General features: G+C 38.3%; 1 protein-coding gene across 2 annotated transcripts in view; it reads left to right on the plus strand.

Moving 5' to 3' along the window:
* Window positions 1-22934, plus strand: part of LOC106088101 (protein espinas) — a 214736-nt gene that overhangs the window by 184223 nt on the left and 7579 nt on the right. For both annotated transcript variants that reach the window (XM_013253412.2, XM_013253410.2), the window contains one exon: window positions 20141-20344. In XM_013253412.2, coding sequence (XP_013108866.2) covers window positions 20141-20344 — 204 coding nt within the window. The remainder of the gene's footprint in view (window positions 1-20140; window positions 20345-22934) is intronic.

The raw sequence follows: 22934 nt of genomic DNA on the forward strand, positions 1-22934 counted from the left end.
GATATAAGAAAAGATTTGCTCTGTTATTATTATATTATTACATGTTGGAGACCTGTGTAAAATGTCAGCCAATTCGAATAAGAATTGCGCCCTTTGGGGGCTCAGAAGTAAAATAGAGAGATCGATTTATATGGGAGCTGTATAGGGCTATAGACCGATTCAGATCATAATAAACACGTACGTTGATGGCCATGAGAGGATCCGTAGTACATAATTTCAGGCAAATCGGATAATAATTGCGACCTCTAGAGGCTCAAGAAGTCAAGATCCCAGATCGGTTTATATGGCAGCTATATCAGGTTATGAACCGATTTGAACCATACTTGGCACAGTAGTTGGATATCATAACAAAATACTTTGTGCAAAATTTCATTCCAATCGGATAAGAATTTGAACTCTAGAGGCTCAAGAAGTCAAGACCCAAGATCGGTTGATATGGCAGCTATATCAGGTTATGGACCGATTTGAACTATACTTGGCACAGTTGTTGGATATCATAACAAAACACGTCGTGCAAAATTTCATTCCAATCGGATAAGAATTTGAACTCTAGAGGCTCAAGAAGTCAAGACCCAAGATCGGTTGATATGGCAGCTATATCAGGTTATGGACCGATTTGAACTATACTTGGCACAGTTGTTGGATATCATAACAAAACACGTCGTGCAAAATTTCATTCCAATCGGATAAGAATTTGAACTCTAGAGGCTCAAGAAGTCAAGACCCAAGATCGGTTGATATGGCAGCTATATCAGGTTATGGACCGATTTGAACTATACTTGGCAAAGTTTTTGGACATCATAACAAAACACGTCGTGCAAAATTTCATTCCAATCGGATAAGAATTACGCACTCTAGAGGCTCAAGAAGTCAAGACCCAAGATCGGTTGATATGGCAGCTATATCAGGTTATGGACCGATTTGAACTATACTTGGCACAGTTGTTGGATATCATAACAAAACACGTCGTGCAAAATGTCATTCCAATCGGATAAGAATTTGAACTCTAGAGGCTCAAGAAGTCAAGACCCAAGATCGGTTGATATGGCAGCTATATCAGGTTATGGACCGATTTTAACTATACTTGGCACAGTTGTTGGATATCATAACAAAACACGTCGTACAAAATTTCATTCCAATCGGATAAGAATTGCGCACTCTAGAGGCTCAAGAAGTCAAGACCCAAGATCGGTTTATATGACAGCTATATATGGTTATGGACCGATTTGAACCATACTTGGCAAAGTTTTTGGACATCATAACAAAACACGTCGTGCAAAATTTCATTCCAATCGGATAAGAATTGCGCACTCTAGAGGCTCAAGAAGTCAAGACCCAAGATCGGTTTATATGGCAGCTATATCAAAACATGGACCGATATGGCCCATTTACAATACCAACTGACTTACACTAATAAGAAGTATTTGTGCAAAATTTCAAGCGGCTAGCTTGATTCCTTCGGAAGTTAGCGTGTTTCGACAGACAGACGGACGGACGGACATGGCTAGATCGACATAAAATGTCGCGACGATCAAGAATATATATACTTTATGGGGTCTCAGACGAATATTTCGAGTAGTTACAATCAGAATGACGATATTAGTATACCCCCCATCTTATGGTGGAGGGTATAAAAACGGATTTTTTAACCGTCAAAAGGCCAAAATTTGGCTAAAAAATCGTCAAAATGACTTAAAATCGTAACGTCTGGCAGCCCTGGGTTAGCATGTCCGCCGATGACACTGGATAGTGGGTACAAAACCTAGCGAGAACATCAGAAAATTTTTCCACGGTGATTATTTCCTCCTAATGATGGCGACATTTGGGAGGTGCTATGCAATGTAAAACCTTCTGCCAAAAGGGTGTCACATTGCGGCAGGCCGTTCCAACTCGTACCACTGTGCTTTAACTTGAATCGAACAGTAATTATTGATATGCGAAATGTTTGCCTCCTGTTTCCCATATTTACATTACTACAACAACCTCCTCAACAGCTCCAATTTTATGACCTTCTGTCATCAGTTACCTTTAAATGTCACTAGAGACATACCTACACATGTTCGTCTGACTTTGGCTAATATTGCATGAATTTGGTTATTTCTTAACAGATCCTTTCGCAGTTTTGCATATAGGCACTACAATATTCGATCTTTATTTACCAAATTTGGTAAGGATTGATTTTTTCTCACATTCAGATTTTGATTTAAGTCCAATAAGTATGCATCAGCATCATCCAATTTTTAGTTATAAAGCAATACAAACTACAATTTTGTATAGAGTTGCACAAGATTTTGGTAGGGATTATTTTATTGTCAATCTGTTCAACTCTGGCGTAATCTATTAAAATGAGTGCAGACTTTGGGTCAGTATAGTGCAAACGCCCAATTCTCAAGTTTAGTGACAATGTGGGGTAATGTATAGTCCACTGCCTGATTTTCGATTTCTTTACCTGTTTGGTATTCGATGTTTTTAAAAACTTCAGATTTCAGAGATGGGTAACCGATTTCAGTGAAATTTTTTATGCACCGTTAGGGAAAACTAATAAAACGATTCTGGAGCAAAGTCTGACTAACGGACACGTTGACCGATATGAAGAACATGGGGTCAAATGTCTGGGGTCCTCCCAATCATGGCATTTCCTTTCTAGTTGTTATATAAATCTGATTTTGATTTCGATATGTACGTCTATTTGATAGATTTCAATGGGCTATCAAAAAGGTTTGGGTTTCTGACCTAAGACCTTCTATAATAAAAGACTTATTGTATAGTAACTATGTAAAGTAGTACCCAAAGAGGATCTATCATCAAAAGTTACACACAGAATTTTTTTCAAATATCTGAGTGAATAATCATCCAATATCTCCTTATATAATCTTAACGCGAAATTATGAAATTCCTCAACTCAATTATCCTCAAATGCGGGTGAGACACCTGTATATTGAGGATTTCTTTACATATTCCAATTGGTGCGATAGTTGATTTGCATTTATTCCAATGCAAATAACAAAATTTAAATGGGAAACCATCTTTTTTAAACTAAAATATTTAGTGCTTAAAGGACATTGTTAAAGTAATCGCAGGCAAGTTCATCTGAGATTCCAATGAAATTCTTAACGTGTTGAAAAGTACTTTATAAAGAAATCATGAAAATGTTCAATGGGCCGGAAAAAACGGATGCCAAGATATTGAAAGGCAGCCAACCATGCCAAGAAGCACGTCAACGCGCCATATCTTCCAAAATGCAAAATTAACACACGAGAGAAGGAAATGGAAAAATGTCATTCCATAATGAAGAGTGCAAACAATAACGTTGGCATATTTGACAAGTCTCGTGAAAGGATACAAAAAGGACAAAAGAAAATGCGACCCAAACCAGCACAGATAAACACGAATGGAATTCATCCAAAGTGTATGCAAAAATCTGGGAAAATGGGGGACTGCGATTATCATCAACCTCCACCACCACCTTTAAAATGTTTCTTTCACTACCAATGGTGGAAAGTAATCAAAGTGGCCTGAAACCAAAGAAAAAGAAGTTTCAACAATTCCAGAATATCCAGAGGCAACAAAAAAGAAACATGCTCCAATCTCCACCAACCAATCTATAATGAGTCGACAAATGGCCAAAGAAAGTCGAAGAAAATGGGAGAAAAACCATGTTTATATACTGAAGAAGAAATGATAACAAGAACCATTAATAATTCCGGTTCCGGACAAACTTTTTCAGCTAGTCCTTCGTGCATGAGGAAATTATCCCAAGCAGGAGTTTGCTAAATGCTTGCCAAATACTAAGGAGAAGTAACCCAAGTATTTTCACATGACTGAGATACAGACAGACAGACGCGGAGTGCCAGCCGAAAGGAAGATGCCAAGAAAATGTTAAAGGCCATTTGCACAAACGAAGAAAACATTGTTCCAGGCAATGACCTTTTCTTGACATTAACTGCAGAGGCCCCCACCGCCACCACCACCGCACCAAAATCCACTTTTGTTCAGACATTGAATAGGATCACGAAAAAAGGACACACAGCCGAATGAGTGACAATTTGTCAATACAATTATTGTAGTACGTTTGTCATTGTGAATGGAGCCAGTTCCTTCCTCCCACTTGGTGAACCTTTTACCAAAGTCGAAGCCGTGAAATTAAACTCAGACTTGTTGACATTCCCAGCAAAGTTCCCACTCGCTCAGGAGGTAAATGCGTTAAATGCCAGAAGGAAAGCGGCAAACGGATTAATTGGATTTGATAAGATTAATGAGAAATGATAGTAATTATTTACAAGACATTAAACCCAAAACATTGACTGAAGTTGTGAAAAAAAAAACAAAAATAATAAAATTCGCAAAGAAAATGAGAAATACGAAAACATACTCCAGTCGAAGGGAGTACTAATTAGATTTGAATAATATTCAGTTGCTTGGGGTAGGAATGCGAATTTCAACTTCAAATAAAAGGCATTTAATTGGTAGGGGCAAGGCAAAGATAAAGTTTAAATAAAGCTTCCAACACACTTTTATGCGTGCGATTTATGCGTTATCCTTCAATTCCATATTTTTTGTTTTCATATGTGATGCGGTACTATCGGAAATTCTCTAACATATGGATAAGCAAAGACTCAGTCTACTAATGCACGTTAATACAACCAAATCACGATAGAAAACCATTCAATTGAAGATTTGAAGAGATAATGATGGTAGTCTTTGGGTATTGTCAATGTCAGGCCAAAATTTTTTATACTCTCCACCATAGGATGGGGGTATACTAAGTTCGTCGTTCTGTTGGCTACGTGCGTTCGTCCGTCTGTCTGTCGAAAGCACGCTAACTTTCGAAGGAGTAAAGTTAGTCGTTTAAAATTTTGTGCAATGACTTCTACTATGGTCTTCATCATTCAAATCATTTATGGCCCGAATCGGACTATAACTTGATATAGCTCCAATAGCATAACAATTCTTACCCATTGTTCTTTGTTTGTCTTAAAAAATACCAGGCAAAGAGCTCGACAAATGCAGTCAATGGTGGTATATAAGATTCGGCCCGCCCAAACTTAGCTCGCGCTTTTTTTTTTGTTTTTTTATACCCACCACCGAAGGGTGGGGTATATTCATTTTGTCATTCCGTTTCCAAAACATCGAAATATCCATTTCCGACCCTATGAAGTATATATATTCTTGATCGTCATAAAAATCTAAGTCGATCTAGCCATGTCCGTCTGTTGAAATCACGCTACAGTCTTTAAAACTAGAGATATTGAGCTGAAACTTTCCACAGATTTTTTTTTTTGTCCATAAGCAGGTTAAGTTCGAAGATGGGCTTTGTCGGACTTTATCTTGATATAGCCCCATATAGACCTATGCCCCGATTTAAATTCTAAGGTCCATAAAAGCCACATTTATTATCCGATTTTGCCAAAATTTGAGACAGTAAGTTGTGTTAAGGCCTTCGACATCCTTTTTCAATTTGGCCCAGTTTGGTTCAGATTTGGATCCGTCAATTTGAGGTTTTGGGCCCATAAAAGGCGCATTTATTGTCCGATTTAGCCAAAGTTTGGAACAATAAATTGTGTTAGGCCCTTCGACATCCTTCTTCAATTTGGCTTAGATCTGTCTTCATTTGGATATAGCTACCATATGGACCGATCTCTCGATTTAAGGTCTAAGGCCCATAATTTATTGTCCCAATTCGGTAGAATTTGAGACAGTGAGGTGTGTTAGGCCCCTCTATATCTTTCAATAATTTGGCTAAGTTCGGTACAGATTATGGACCGAGCTCTCGATATAAAATTTTGAGGCCAAAAATTTCTCCGAAATTTGGAACAGTGAATTGTGTTAGGCTCTTCGACATATTTCTGTCATATGACCTAGATCAGTTCAGATTTGGATACAGCTGCCATATAGACCGATCTCTCGATTTATGGTTTTGGACCCATAAAATACGCTTTTATTGTCCGATGTTGCCAAAATTTCGGACAATGAGTTGCGTTTGGGCCTTCGACATCCCTCTTCAATTTTCGCCCAGATTGGTCCAGATTTAGATATAGCTGCCATATAGAACGATCTTTCGATTTAAGCTTTTGGGCCCAATAAAAGACGTATTTATTGTGCGATTTCGCCGAAATTTGGGATAGTGGGTTGTATTAGGCCTTTTGACATCCCTCTTTAATTTGGTCTAATTTGGTCCAAATTTGGATATAGCTGCCATATAGACCGATCTCTCAATTTAAAGTCGTGGCCAACTAAAAGGCGCATTTATAATTCGATTTCGCTGAAATTTGACACAGTGACTTATGTTAGGCTTTTCGAGATTTGTGTCGTTTATGGTACAGATCGCTCTATATTTTATTCTATAAAATTGAACAATGGCTTGTACTTATTAGACCACTCAATGTCCGTGCCGAATTTGGTCCAAATGGGACCATATTTTGATATAGCTGCTATGGCGGCATAAATTATGCATTTTTCACCGGATTATGACTAAATGTGGTTTACATATATATCCGAGGTGGTGGGTATCCAAAGTTCGGCCCGGCCGAACTTAACACCTTTTTACATGTTTTGTTTTGAAACGCACCTCCATTTTTCCTTTTGATCCCAATAAGCAAAATATGAAATATTAATAAGCGCCGTAAAGGCGTCCAAAATTGGAAAACGGATCTATTAAGTAATCAAGGTACTGGTCGCATTTGTTATCTAGTCATCATGAAATTTTACACATACATATACATTTATATAACGCCCGATTTTCACTTAAATGGTCGTGGTTGCCCCAATTTGCAATAGATTTAAATGAAATTTGATATGGAGTGGTGTGTTATCCATTTAATAACCTCTGTTAAATTTCTTTCAAATGGGTTCGGACAAATTTAGTATCGTCCGATTTACACTTATAATGCCGTAGTATCTACAACTTTCGATATATCTCCATACCTCTGCTTAATTATATGAAAATCTGTTGAAATGCACACATATCTCCCACGAATATGAGTACAATTGCATTGTCAGATTTTAACTCATATAAGGGCATTGTAACCAAACCAACTGTAAGATGTAGCAATGAAGAGACAGATGTCCAATAGAGAAGCTTTATCTGATTCAGTAATTTCGAACTGAAAGCTTACTTGTGATATTTTAAAGGGTAAATTGCACCTGGCATCTACCACGCCAGATGCATGGCATCTGATGGTCGAAATTTTAATGTATTATCTGGGTATCCATCAAGAAAAATTATCGAAAAGTAAATTTGTTCTTGATAGGCCGCTTTTGAAGTTTCTTTGATTAATTCAAGTCGATAAATTCGATCAGATAAGGTTTTTGCGCAGCTCTATATTTTTTCAGGATCTTGTTTTTTTTTAACTTTTTGAATATCTAGTATCTTAATGTCAATTTTACACGAGTACCATACGTCTTTGGAATGCCCTTGCTCACGAAATCCAAAACATTAGCAACGCATCATTATTTAAGAAGAGACTTTTATTTTTCTTGGTAGTTAAATATTAAAAAATTGCATCTCCTTTTAAATATTGTTAATTTTTTATTAAAGATTTTTCCAGTTTCAATGGACTTAGTTTCTAGGCCCAAAATTTCTCTGTGCCAAGTTTGGTGACTATATGGTTAAAATTGTAGTTTGTACATTAAGTAACATTAACAAACAGACAGACAGATAGATGGAAAGACGAACGAACATAGCTAAATCGAATCAGCCAGTGAGTCTATCTTATCAATGGCCCTATCTCTCTTCCTTTTGGGTGTTACAAACAAATGCACTAAGTTATTATGTACCCCAATAGCGATATAGGCTATATAAAGTATATTTTTTAACTCAATAAGTTTATTCGGGATACCGATTTATTAAGAACTATGGTCCTATGTAGATCATATACGCCAAGGTGTTAAGTGGCCAAAATTTGTTGTAATCGGGAATTCTCGGCACGGATGTTGAGTAATTTGAGAGAAATCGGGATAAAATTAAGCTTTTTATAGGCCCAAATCCCAAATCGGGAGATCGATATATATGGTTGTTATATCCGTATATGGTCCGATCTATACCATACTTAGCACGAATATTGAGCGAACTTACACACCTCAAAGCATTAATTACGCGAAATCTCATATAAAATGCACTTTTTATTGGTCAAAGACCATAAATCAGAAGATCTGTCTATGGCAGTTATATCTCAATATAATCTAATCTGGACCGTATGGTCTAACGCAGCGCACTTTAATAACTTTCAGCGAAATCGTATTATAAATGCGTTTTTTGTGGGCTTAAGACCTTAGTGAGATTGGTCTATAAAGGATAAACTGGAACCAGCCAATGAAAAAAAAAATAATTTGTGCTAAATTTCACCTTAATATCCAAATTTTTTGTGAAATTTCTATTCCATACATATATCCAATACATAGTTGAATTTACCAGTGCTAGGTATAAACTCTCATGCATCACAAACGTTTTTCTGAGGCTCATTTGATCATCCCAATATGTAGGCAGTTTTCATTCTTTGACTGGTATAATTTATAAAGTATCTTGGATCTCATTCAGTGAACTTTTCCTCAGTCATCGTCAACCTTCTTCTTGTTTAATTGCCATTGTTGGTTAATGGCATTGTTGGAAACTTTCGCTGCTGGCATGTAGTGGTAATGGGAAGTACTTTAACAAGAACATTTCCATTTTTTGGCTCTGCTAAATTTTCATGTTTTACTACCGTTTTACGCAACATTTAAACAAAATCTTAACTTTTTCCTGTTTAATTATGACCCGGACTATTTATTAGTAGCGGAATAGGAACGACCATGCTACTTGTTTAACAACAGAATGTTGCAAAAAACCCTAGGACACAGCATGGAGCCGACTAATTAATGTCATTTGCAATCATTCCCAGTGGGTAGGAAGGGGTGGGGAGGAAGGGGGGTTGGCGGCGGTTGAGACCCTAAGAAGCTGTAGGCAATTGAGATGGAAACTTTTAGTTGGTTTTTCAATTACCGCCCGCCAGCGCTACTGAAATCCTTAATGAAACATTGTTAAGTGTCGGTTACGTCGAAATGTAACGCGACAGTTGAACATTTGTTGGCGAAGCAAATAGGGCTCAAAACCATAAAATACATAAATTGAAACCATGTAACCGACATTGGTTTCTGTTAATGTTTATTTCGTTCTTTCTAGCTTTGGTTTGGTTTTATAGTCGTGTTTTGTTTGCTTCGTTTTCTCTTGCGTTAATTTTCTTTCTTTCCTTTTTTGTAATGACATAATTTTCCGTCTTTCGTTTAGAAAGCATATGTGTGGGTCTATTGCGCTACTGCAGCACATGCCATACAGTTTTTGTGTGCTGTAAAGACAATTATATCCTTTTGGAGCGTTGACTGTGTTTCTTCAAAGTGGAGCCCAACAAAGCGGCAAACATGCTTAAATTCATTCAACAACACTCATTGTTGTATTCCTCTTGTGAGTGTGCTCAAGGAAATGTGCGAATAGCAATTTTGTATTGAAAGCTAAGTCAAAAGTTTTTTTAAAGCCTAATGGCGAGTATGTAGGAAGGACCTTTTGTAGAACCTCTCTTGGGCAAAGTGATCACTAAAGTCCCGATTTTTAAGTAAAATCGAAATTTTGGGATGTATTATTTGAAATTGCGTTGCTGTTTTGCAATCAAATATAATTATAAACTCGGAAAATCTATTATTCATAATTAAAATGATTTTTTTTTTTTTTTTTGTTGCTGTTATTTGTTTATTTCATATGGTCGAAATCGGTCCATAACCTGATAGAGCTCCCATATAAACAAATCTCCCTATTTTATTTCTTGAACCACTATATCCGACTTGGTTGAAATGTTGCACAATGGCTTCTACTGCATCCAAACCAAGTATGATCTATAAACTGACACAGCTCCAATAGCAAAGCAATTCCACTATCCTTTGTATGCCTAGCAAACTTCAATGAGCATCAGCATTCTTCGCTAGGTAACGACCAGCATAACAGATTGAAAGTTCCAAGTTTTGCACGGTGATTGAGGATGGCTCCACTTGGATTGCGAGGAGTTGCAGCAGCACGCCTGACATTTCTATTGCATCCCCTGATCTCCTTAGTGATGTATCCTGGCATGCCGTCATTTCTTTGGAATCAGACCTCCCCATAATTCTCACCATTGACCGACCACCTTACTTCATAACCTCTGAGCGCAGAATGTTTATGAATTAATGGTAGTCGTAGACGAGCGTGATGGGATTCAGTGCACGGACACCACTTACCCCAGATTCAGCGAAATGAATCTTTAAATTACCAGGAGAGTCAACGAACAAAAGCTTATTTTGTGGCTGGAACACTTGGAACAATGTACCGGTTTAGCCAAGCAGTGGTCTACTGCTAGGCCCCTCACGAATCCCGGTAGAATGGCAGGAATTCAGTCAGTTTTGTGACCGAAACTGTGACTGATCCGAAGAGATGCGCTAGGTTGTTCAACCGTCAATTTCTTGTGCATCCCGAGAATGACAATGCTAGGAAGAGAGCAATTTGTTGTATCCGTGGTCTACGAGCCGAAGGACAGCCACCACAATTTACCCTGGACGATGTTACGAATGTCATCCGTGAAGCCAAGTCATCCAAGTCGTTGGGCTTCGACGGAATCTCCACACTGATGCTGTAGAATTTGGATCAACCTGGAGTCGAGTACCTTAGCCAAGACGCTTGAGGGACTACTTCTCCCGAGCCTTGAGAATTTCTATTTGCCGAGCATCAGCATGGATTTCGGAGACTGCTCAGCACAACAACTTCTTTGCATACAATCGCGGCACATACTTGCCGTGGTTTCAATCATTCCAGGCCATGGGTTAGGACGGTCCTCGTGGCACTGAACCCATCGAAGGCATTCGACACGGTCAGGCATGCCAAACTATTTGAGTGCACCGCCAATACGGCTCTCCATTTGTGGAGTTTAGGGATAAGAAGTCGAAGCACCGTAGAGTGAAACAGGGAGTTCCCCAAGGCGGGTCGTATCTCCGGCACTGTTTAACCTTTACCTATCCTCCATTCTACCTCTTTTTGCCGTCTGGAGCAAAATTATCCAATCATTTGCGGACGATTGTACGATTATGTCATTAGGCTCCACAACCCTTGATGCCATCTGCGTCAGAAACAAGGTCCTTACTTACCGGCTGCACTTGGGGTGCTGACAAATAAACATTGTTGACCATGTACAAAGCAATTGGCCGGTCTGTGGTAAGTTATGCAGCGCCAGTGTGGTCTCGTCAGCTTTGTGACATGCAGTGAGATAATATTCAGATCTGTCAGAAAGCCGCTCTTCGAACAGCGACAGGCTATCTGCTCAGTTATCGTGTGGACCACCTTCATCAGTAGACAAAGATCCCAACCCAAGAATCCCAAGAATTCATAACTACATGCTGTCTAACATTCATGCAGACATGGTAGAAGGTGTGGGAAAAGCTACCGGGTGAATGTGGTCCCTGCCTGCACCTGAAGAAATTGACACCCGGCAAACGAGAGAAGTTCTGACTCAATTAAGATGCGGCAGATGCAGACGCCCCAATTCCTACAGAGCAAGGAGTGATGCCAACGTGCTGGATATATGTCCCGATTGTGATCAGGGACCACACGAAACACGTTACCTATTAAATTGCCCAACCGAACCCACTCGGCTCACACCCAGATCCATCTGGACGCACCCCATCTTAGTCGCAGAGTTTCCTGATATTCAACAGAATCAAGCGGACGAAAGATAGAACACAACACACTGCTACAACGCATTTTTGATCGGATTATCTTGAAATTTGGGAAAGGTTGCTTCTTCGGTCTAAAGACGAATCCTACTACCGACGACGGTTTAAATTTAGATGTAGCTTCCGTGTATATGCATCGCACGATTTTACATCTCGAGCCTTGAATGCGTATTTATCTGCCGCCTTTCTCAGGGTTAAAGGGTGTGCAGATTTGATCTGGTTGGTCTAAGGAAGGACTGCAGAAAACTCTTCAACAGAGCGAAAGCCGCAAGGACACCACACGATTGGTGCTGAGGCTGAGCTAAGAAAATATAAGGGCGAGCTGAGAAAGGCTCAGAACAAATCCTGAGTAGAATTCTACAGCTCCGTGGAGGATAAATCTGAGGCCTCTATGCTAAGCAAGATTCTGTCCTCGAGACCTATTACGGTGGGGTGTATCCAGAAGTCAGAGAATGTCTAGTGAGGAAACACTAGAACTACTCGTTAATACACATTTGCCGGGAAATTCTCCAACGAACAACGTGGCTCCAGAAGAGGTTGTCACTGATATGCATTCGTCGGAGGCCATTAGGGAAAATTTGTCTGAGCCGAAAGTCCTTTGGGCGATAAGAAGTTACGACTCCTTTAAGTCGCCAGGCCCTGATGATGTATCACCGGTTGAATTACAAGCTGTGTCTGATAGACAGGTTCACTGGCTTAGGGAGATATGCTCTGCTTGTATCAGTATGTCATATATACCTGTGGGATGGAGGGACACGAAGGTCATTTTCATTCGGAAAGATTATCGTATTATTAGTCTGTCATCCTTTATGCTGAAGATTCTTGAGAGGTTGATAGAAACCTCAAACCTGGAGGTCGTCTTTCGCGGCAGCAGCCTATATGCATGCTGCCTATATGATAGTCCACTGAAACAGCCCTTCATGATCTAGTCGGCTATATAGTGGGTTCTCCCGCTGTCAAGGAATATAAAATGATTGCATTTCTTGACATTGAAGGTACTTTCAATAATGTAAAACCGACATCAATAATGAAGCAGTTGGAGTTTCTAGGCATCAACTCTACCGTAAGTTTATTAAAAACTTAATTTAAAAGAAGCATTATTGCAGGCTTGGGATCTGTGGATCTAAAAAGTTGGGTCAACAGAGGAACTGTCTCCTCTACTTTGAAATAAAGCCATTAACAATATTTTATTGTTTCTGGAAGAAAAAAGGGCGTATACCCATGACGTGGCAATTGCGGTTAGGGGATATTGGGGTGAACTCTAAAGATCTAGAACTAATCATATTGGAAAGGTTACCCGCTACTGCAGTATATATCAAGCGAAAATCCTTGCGATTAAGAAGTGGTGGAATGGCTAAGATATAATGTCACTACGACGATTGGCATAAATATCTTCTCAGACAGCCAAGCAGCCATTAAATCCCTGGAGAACGTATTTCTGAACACAAAAATCATCCTCGACTGTCGCAGATCTCTCAACGGCTGAACAGTTCAAAATTCAACTGTTCTGGGTGCCGGGCCACAGAGATATCCCAGGGAATTGAAAAGCGGACGAGCTTGCTATATAAGGAACTACCCTACACATTCCAATGAGTTAAAAATCTGTGGGTATGTCTCAAGCGACATGTCAGCTAAGTTTTCAGGACCAGGCCCGAAGGACAACGAATGATAGATGGACACAAAGAGGGGCTATGAGAATTCCAAAACTTTGTGGCCTAATTAGACTCGTAAAGGTCTACCGCTTTGCTGTCATTGGCTAAAACAGATGTCATAGCCATTGTGTCCGTCATGACAGGTCACTGTCTAATCGGAAAACATGCTGACAGACTGAAGACATCGAAGAAGAAGAGACTATAGAACACCTTTTGTGTGTGTCCCGCACTAGCAGGCAGAAAGAGTTCCGCTTTAGGTTCTCCTTACTTTGAGAACATTTCTGATTTAGCTGATGTGAACATTCGCAAGTAGTCGGGCTTTATAAAGCGATGATTCAACAGTAGGAACTAGAAGGCATCTTCTGTTACTGTAGTATCACAATGTGTGAAAATGTCTAAGTTAGTCTGATGGCAGACTGCCACTTTAACCTAACCTAACCTAACCTCCATATCCTATTTTTCTTTAATTACACAAAAAAAATAAAATTTTGGTTCAATTAAGAAATTTGTATATTAAATGTAAAAGTAATGGATGCCAACCTCAGCATTTCGCGTATAATATCTCAAAGTATTGGCCTACATAGAGATATGTAGTTTGGAAGTTATGCTTCTGTCAGTCAATATTAAAGACGGATAATTAAATATTTCAATAAAATTGTGTAACATTACTTACTTTCAAGTTTTTGCCTGTTAGGGCGAAGATCAATAAAATTTAAAAATTTTTGTTTGTTTCTCTTTCAAGACGACCTCAATTATCGGAGATATTTCTTTGCAAATTACTTACTTACTTAGATTGGCTATGACAGAACACTTGTCCCATTAGACGAACTTAGAATAGCGTTCCATCTTCTGCGCTCCGTCTTCAATTCAACAACTTGATCTTCTCTCGGGCTCTTGGAGGTCCCGCTTTGAGTGTACCACAGTGAACGCCTTCAAAAGACTTCTTTGTTGAAGCTTCTCCATCCATTCTGAAAACATGATCTAACCAACTCAACCGTTGTATATTGATGCGTTTGACCAAGCTATCGGCTTTATATAGCTCATGCAACTCATTTCCGTATCTCCTCTAAGAAAATTAGTGATATTAACAAAACCGAAAAACTACGCCATAGCCATGTCTGAGGTCAACATAACAATAATTTCCTTGGCAGCGGAAACTCCCACACTGCCAGGCAAAAAAAAGAAGAAATTACTACAAACTCGTTTTCCTCTGGGGACCACTTTCGCTAAATAGAAATGAAAACCTCTGCCGTCTTGCAGATGAATGGATAACATTAAGGGGCAAAGTTAAATGCCCTAAAACCCTTTTCACATTTTTAATAAAAATGGGGTAAACTCCAGTATTCCAAAATAAAGAAAACCCTCTTAATATGGTAATGTGTCCTTAAGGCGCAATTCTCTATTTTATGGTAATGGTATGAGTCTTACTTCTCTTCAGATGATGATTTGTTCATAAATGTATGAGATCGGCATTTAAAACATCTCACTTATTGTAAAAATTTTAACAAATATGTGAAATTTCTTAATTATAATTGCATGAAACCCTGTGTGTCTTTGTTGTATAATAAAACCAGTAAGGATAGGCAAAAGTCGGGTAAGGCCGATTGCATAAAACTCTATACCTACCCATTAAATACAATGTGGGAGCTGTATCTATTTCTGAATCAATTTTGATTGCATAGTATGCTCCGAATTTCATATAACTGAAGGAGATACAGCATTTTCGGAGTAAAATTTTTGTTTAATATTTTTTCCAAATTTTAATGAGCTATAGCCCATGGTCGAAAATGCACAAAAAATTGAAAATGAAATTTTTAAGAAACTGAGTATCTAAAGCGATTCTAGGCAAAAGTCGGGCAATGCCGACTGCATAAAACTCTATACCTACCCATTAAATACAATGTGCGAGCTGTATCTATTTCTGAATCAATTTTGATTGAACTCGGCGGATGTTTTGAGATGGGTTATTAAAAACCGTATCACATTTCAAGTATCAAATGTATCACATTTCAAAAAAATCCTTCAGCTGCAATGAATTTCGTAAAGGAACCTACAATTTTTGTATTTAAAATTGTGGTCGATACTGGTTGCATGATATCACCCATCTGCGGCGACATTTGGTCATAAACTTAGAGCAAAATATTGTACTGCCTGTCAACACACTATTTATAGGCCTATCCTAGTTTTTCACATCTTTCAAAATTTGCTTGACTTTGCGAATATTTTAGTTTTATGGAGATAGTTTAGTTTAGCTTCATTGTTTTGATGACATTTTTTCCTTTGCGCTCATTTTTGTTTGCTCTCAAATTAAATTTACGATTTCAACAGGTTATTGTTTGTGTTGGGCAATTGAATTTAAATGACTTTTATTTCCATAAAATTTTATTCAATCAAACTAAAACAAGTAAAAGCAAGCTAAGTTCGGCCGGGCCAAATCTTATATACCCTCCACCATGGATCGCATTTGTCGAGTTCTTTGCGCGGTATCTCTTTTTAGGCAAACAAAGAATAATGAATAAGAACTGTTACGCTATTGGAGCTCTATCAATTTACAGTCTGATTCCGACCATAAATGAATTGAATGCTGAACATTGTAGAAGTCATTTTGTAGTATTACAGTCCATTCGAATAAGAATTGCGCCTTGTAGGCCTCAAGAAGCAAAATCGGATGAGTATTGCGTTCTCTATCGGCTCAAGAAGTCAAGATCCCAGATCGGTTTATATGCCAGCTATACCAGGTTATGAACCGATTTCAACCATACTCAGCAAAGTTGTTGGAAGTGATACCAAAACACCACGTGCAAAATTTTAGTCAAGTCGGACGAGAATTGCCCCCTCTAGTGGCTCAAGAAGTCAAGACCCATGATCGGTTTATATGGCCTATTTACAATCCCAACCGACCTACACTAACAAAAAGTATTTGTGCAAAATATCAAGGGGCTAGCTTTACTCCTTCGAAAGTTAGCGTGCTTTCGACAGACGGACAAGGCTAGATCGACTTAAAATGGCACGACGATCAAGAATATATATAATTTTATAGGGTCTCAGAGAAATGTTTCGAGGAGTTACAAACAGAATGACGAAATTAGTATTCCCCCATCCTATGGTGGAGAGTATAAAAATTAAAGAGTGAAATGACTCACAAGATTTTTCTTAATAATGTGGACGCTGCTGAAGTTCTGTAGATAATGGAGAAGTGTATAATATAAAAGTGTATTAATAAAACAAGTATGAGCATGCTAAGTTCAGCCGGGCCGAATCTTGTACACCCTCCCCCATGGATCGGATTTGTCGAGTTCTATGCGCAGTATCTCTTTTTAGGCAAACAAAGAGTACTGAATAAGAATTGTTATGCTATTGGAGCTATAACAAGTAATAGTCAGATCCCAGCCAAATCGAATGAGAACTGCGCGCTCTATTGGCTCAAGAAGTCAAGATCCAAGATCGGTTTATATGACAGCTATACCAGATTATTAACCGATTTGAATCATACTTAGCACAGTTGTTGGAAGTGATACCGATACAATACGTGCAAAATTTCATTTAAATCGGACGAGAATTGCGCCCTCTAGAGGCTCAAGAAGTCAAAACCCAAGATCGGTTTATATGATATCAGATAAGAATTGCGCCCTCCAGAGGCTCAAGAAGTCAAGACCTATGATCGGTTTATATGGCAGCTATATCAAAACATGGACCGATTTGGTCTATTTACAATACCAACCGACCTACACCAAAAAAAAGGTATTTGTTCAAAATTTCAAGCGGCTAGCTTTACTCCTTCGAAAGTTAGCGAGCTTTCGACAGACAGACGTACGGACGGGCATGGCTAGATCGACTTAAAATGACATGACGATCAAGAATATATATACTTTATGGGGTCTTAGACGCACATTTCGAGGTGTTACAAACAGAATGAAGAAATTAGTATACCCCCATCCTATGGTGGAGGTTATAAAAATTGCCATTCAGAAACCAGGCTTAGCGTTCTACAGAAGACTAACACTCTACCTCTTTTTGATCGAGTAAAACTTAATGTGTCGTAGAGTTAATTCGGTTTCTGCTTTACAATAATTTTTGTAATAAACAATAACGATCTAATTTTAAGCAATGTGTCAAAGTTTAAATCATAATATTATTAAAGACTACATTAAATTTTCGCTGACTCATTGAATCACAATTTGCGAAAATCTTATATCCGTAAATAAGTCCAGAAACCCCAAAAATTTTAGCAGGGTTCTACGTATTTTGAGAGGAGGGAAAGAAAGAGTAGCCTGCAAAGAACGCAATATCGCACACGTTTATCCGACGATCACATTCACGTGATTGAACTGTCAAATATCACATCCAGGATTTTACCATTCGAAATGATGTCTATTTCTTACTTTTGTGGATGACAAGGTATTTAGGTTTTAGTAAATTCAAAACTCATTGAAAATTTCAAGTGTTCAATCATTTTTGAAATTGAATATTCAATATTTTTAATTGATTGACATTTTCAATCCCCTTTTTCAAAAACTGTTATTGATGTTATCATTTTCGTGATTGAAGCAGTTCCGATAAAAATAATAGTTGGATCAATTAATTTCGTGATTATAACCAAATTTTTATGTATTTCTGTGTACACAATTCACACATTAATGTGAAACTGCAATTAAGGAGAACTAATTGTGCGATAATTATTCTATAAAGATCATAAATTGGGAGCTCCTATTTTTGTGCAAGGAACGATCATTGATCATTGCCTCCTTCCTTAAATCGATTGTTTAATGAAAGATTAATGGTGGAAAGTAAAGAATTGCGTTGTTGTAGGGATCATTGCTTTTACCTGCAGGATGTTCAGGAAAACCAAACCCTATTCTTACATTATTAACGAATTGTTCTATTTGGGTAATTAAAACCAAATGATATATACATACATATTTATCTCATTATGATGCCACAGTAAATAATGATCTAAACAATAATTCTTCTATTTGAAGTTTCTGTCCTGTTGGACAGATATGACAAACCTCTTACTATTGTTCCTATATGGTATGTTTGTAAGAAATTAAACAGAACACTGTGCGATGCTATCAAAAATGAAATTTGTTTCTTTTCGTGCCACTTTCAGCAATAACAACATCTTCTTAATTTGTTTATTTCTGCAACACACAAATCCATGTAAAGCATCATTTTTATACCCTCCACCATAAGATGGGGGGTATACTAATTTCGTCATTCTGTTTGTAACTACCCGAAATATTCGTCTGAGACCCTATAAAGTATATATATTCTTGATCGTCGTGAAATTTTATGTCGATCTAGCCATGTCCGTCCGTCTGTCCGTCCGTCCGTCCGTCCGTCCGTCTGTCTGTCGAAAGCACGCTAACTTCCGAAGGAGTAAAGCTAGCCGCTTGAAATTTTGCACAAATACTTCTTATTAATGTAGGTCGGTTGGTATTGTAAATGGGCCATATCGGTCCATGTTTTGATATAGCTGCCATATAAACCGATCTTGGGTCTTGACTTCTTGAGCCTCTAGAGTGCACAATTCTTATCCGATTGAAATGAAATTTTGCACGACGTGTTTTGTTATGATATCCAACAACTGTGCCAAGTAAGGTTCAAATCGGTCAATAACCTGATATAGCTGCCATATAAACCGATCTTGGGTCTTGACTTCTTGAGCCTCTAGAGTGCGCAATTCTTAACCGATTGGAATGAAATTTTGCACGACGTGTTTTGTTATGATATCCAACAACTGTGCCAAGTATGGTTCAAATCGGTCCATAACCTGATATAGCTGCCATATACACCGACCTGGGGTCTTGACTTCTTGAGCCTCTAGAGTGCGCAATTCCTATCCGATTGGAATGAAATTTTACACGACTTGTTTAGTTATGATATCCAACAACTGTGCCAAGTATGGTTCAAATCAGTCCATAACCTGATATAGCTGCCATTTAAACCGATCTGGGGTCTTGACTTCTTGAGCCTCTAGAGTGCGCAATTTTTATCCGATCAGAATGAAATTTTGCACGACGTGTTTCGTTAAGACATCCAACAACTGTGCCAAGTATGGTTCAAATCGGTCCATAACCTGATATAGCTGTCATATAAACAGATCTGGGGACTTGACTTCTTGAGCTTCTAGAGGGCGCAGTTCCTATCCGATTTGGCTGAAATTTCGCAAGACGTTTTTTATTGTTACTTTCAACAACTATGTCAAATAAAGTACAAGTCGGTTCATAACCTGATATAGCTGCCATATAAACCGATCTGGGATCTTGACTTCTTGAGCCTCTAGAGTGCGCAATTATTATCCGATTTGCCTGAAATTTTGTACGACGGATTCTCTCATGACCATCAACATACGTGTTTGTTATGGTCTGAATCGGTCCATAGCCCGATGCAGCTCCCATATAAATCGATCTCTCTATTTTACTTTTTGAGCTCACAAAGAGCGCAATTCTTATTCGAATTGGCTGACATTTTACACAGGTCCCTAACATATAATTTAATTGTGGTCCAAACCGGACCATATCTTGATATCGCTCTAATAGCAGAGCAAATCTTTTCTTATATCCTGTTTTGCCTAAGAAGAGATGCCGGGAAAAGAACTCGACAAATGCGATCCATGGTGGAGGGTATATAAGATTCGGCCCGGCCGAACTTAGCATGCTTTTACTTGTTTTACACATTTTCCTAACGTAAAAATATTTACTTTTCTCTAAATAGTTTAGATTTTTTTTAATGTTTATTTTTTACTTTTCTTGTATTTGCAGTGCAACGAACAACTTTCCTCCGGTGACATTGTGGTCTTTGCTCAACGTCTTGGCGCACAGGTTTGTTGGCATCCTGCCTGTTTCGTATGCTGTGTCTGCAAGGAATTGCTGGTAGATTTAATATATTTCCATCGTGATGGTAACCTCTATTGCGGACGACATCATGCTGAAACCCAAAAGCCACGTTGTTCGGCATGTGATGAGGTAAGCAAAATACTAGCAAAAAAGCGCCAAGCAGTCCAACACAATACGTGTTCTCTGCTGCAGGAGCTTGAGGCAACGCAAAAAGCACAACCACTGCGTCAGCAGCATATTTTCCGTTTTTTGTCCGTCTGAACAACAGCATTTTTTAAATGCTAACGCTTATCCTTAGGGAGATTTCTTCATACCGAATAGAGGATTGATGCTAAGTAGTTTTATTTTACGACATATTATATTTAATATCATTATAGGTGGTAGCCGACGGAGAGGGGCCATGGTAGGGGATTTTCTTGAGGTTGATAGCATTAAAGCGAATTTCAAGTTTATGTTAAAAGCTTCGCTATCAAAAGACACTTTTGTCTGATGCCTCGTTGATTCATAAAAAACTCATTTAAAATCCACTCTGCTAAAATTTTTAGAATTTTTGGTATTGCTTTTATAATAAAAGGAGATTATGTCATGCTGAGCATACATTTTTTTCATTAGCAAATTTTGGTTAAAAGCAAAATCAAAATTTGTATGCAAATAGGAAATCCCAGTTAGCTGTTATAAAATTATATAAAATAATAAAAAATACTGATATGTCAAAGCAATTTTCCAGGTACAATAAGGCATACATTAAGCAAGAATTTTTAATACTGCCTGCCAGGCGATATATTCTTTTTTGTCCGAAGGGTGGTATATGTGTTCAATCTAACAACACTTTCTACTAGATCTCTGTAACATTTTGTGTCATTTTAGCTCTGTGGGTCAGCACCCATAGCTGGTGCATTTTTTGTTTGGATCCTTTTTCTGAATCAAACACCTGAATTTGAAAAAAATATTGGGGTTGAATGTATGAAAAGCCTCCATCAATAAATAGGCATATCGACAGAATATGGGGTCCAAACGCAAAAGTATTTGGGAGTGGAGTATGGGACTCTCATCTGAATTTGTTGCCGTTTCACACTTAAAACCTCTCAAAACGGGCATGTAGATCGATCGGGTCAATACATGATCTAAATGAAAGGCAAAAGTACTACCCAAAAATAAAAGTGGACCGATCGGTACAATATGGGATTCAAATGAATGGCATTCAAGAGTAGAGTACGAATTTCATAGTAAAAGTTGGGTCCAAGTACCTGGGGGCCGCCCCAACCCCAAAACCCCCTAAAAAAGGTTTATTTGACGACCATGACAATATAGAATTCAAATGAAAAATATTCGGGAGTAGATTACGAATATGATCAGGAAGTGGGAATAGGCTTTATAATTTATTGATATCGTTACCCCAAAAACACCACCCACAAAAACAAAAGTGGACCGATAAGGTCAATATGGGTATGAAATGAAACGTATGCGGGAATAGATAACGAATCTGGCACACAAATTCATGTCAAAGTATAGGCGGTCAACCCACCCCCACATAAATGCCTAAATGGGCACATTAGCCTATCACGGATATATGGAACTCGGTGTGTTTGTTCCGTATAGACTTAAAAACGGCAGAACCGATTTTCTCAAAATGTTCGCATATTGTGTAGGTTTGTCTGGAGGGAGACATAGGCTATATAATTTTTCGATATCGGAAGGGGGACGGACTCTCCCCCTTATGCCAAAAACACCACTCAAAATCAAATGTGAACCAATCGGGACGAATATGGTATTTAAATTTGAGTCTAAATGCCCAACAGGCCGCCCCAAACACACACATTGGACGTTCATGTCAATGTGGGACTCAAATGAAAGGTATCCGGGAGTAGATTTCGAATCTGGCATACAAAATCAGTTCGAAGTATAAAAGATCACGCCACCCTTTAAAAAAAATATTATATATTACTCGGCTTAATCATTTATTAAATCATTTATTATCCGATTTAATGAAATCGGATAATAAATGAGCCTTTTACGAGCTTTATACCTTAAGTCGGCAGATCGGTCCATATGGCAGCGGCGGCTATATTCAAGTGTTGAATTATGTGGACCATACTCGTTTCAGATATCAAATGGTCTTGTACAATTCACTATTCTAAATTTCGTAGAAAGCGAGTTAAAAATGCGAACGCACAGACGGAATTTTACGACGATCCGAAATGTATAAACTTTGAAGGGTCGGAAATTGATAGAACGATGTTTTGCAAACGAAGTGACTAAATTAATATACCCAAGTGACTAAATTAATATACCTATGGTGGCGGATATAAAAATTAGTCGAGCGAAAGAATTTCATAGTATAGGAAGATATATGGTATTGTATCAACGTTTGTATGTAGAGGTAGCGATCCTCATCAAGCTTTTGTAGTTGAGGATGCTCGTTCCGGTCAATAGGACCGATCGCCGTAGGAAAGTAATACCTACTGTCTATTTAAAGGCACTAATAACCCATCATGTCATATGAAGCATCATACACAGGTAAAAATAGTTTTGCAAAACTACAACTTTCGTCGAAAAATCAACTACGAAATGTGTTAATTTCCCTTCAAAACTTTAAATCAAGACTTATATGGGCCCAAAACCTTAAATCGAGGGAACGGATATATGGCAGCTATATCCAAATCTGATCCGGTCAGGGCCAAATTGACGAAGGGTGTCGAAAGGCTTAACACAACTCACT

Source organism: Stomoxys calcitrans, chromosome 5 (genome assembly GCF_963082655.1).
Source record: "Stomoxys calcitrans chromosome 5, idStoCalc2.1, whole genome shotgun sequence".
Taxonomy (NCBI): domain Eukaryota; kingdom Metazoa; phylum Arthropoda; class Insecta; order Diptera; family Muscidae; genus Stomoxys; species Stomoxys calcitrans.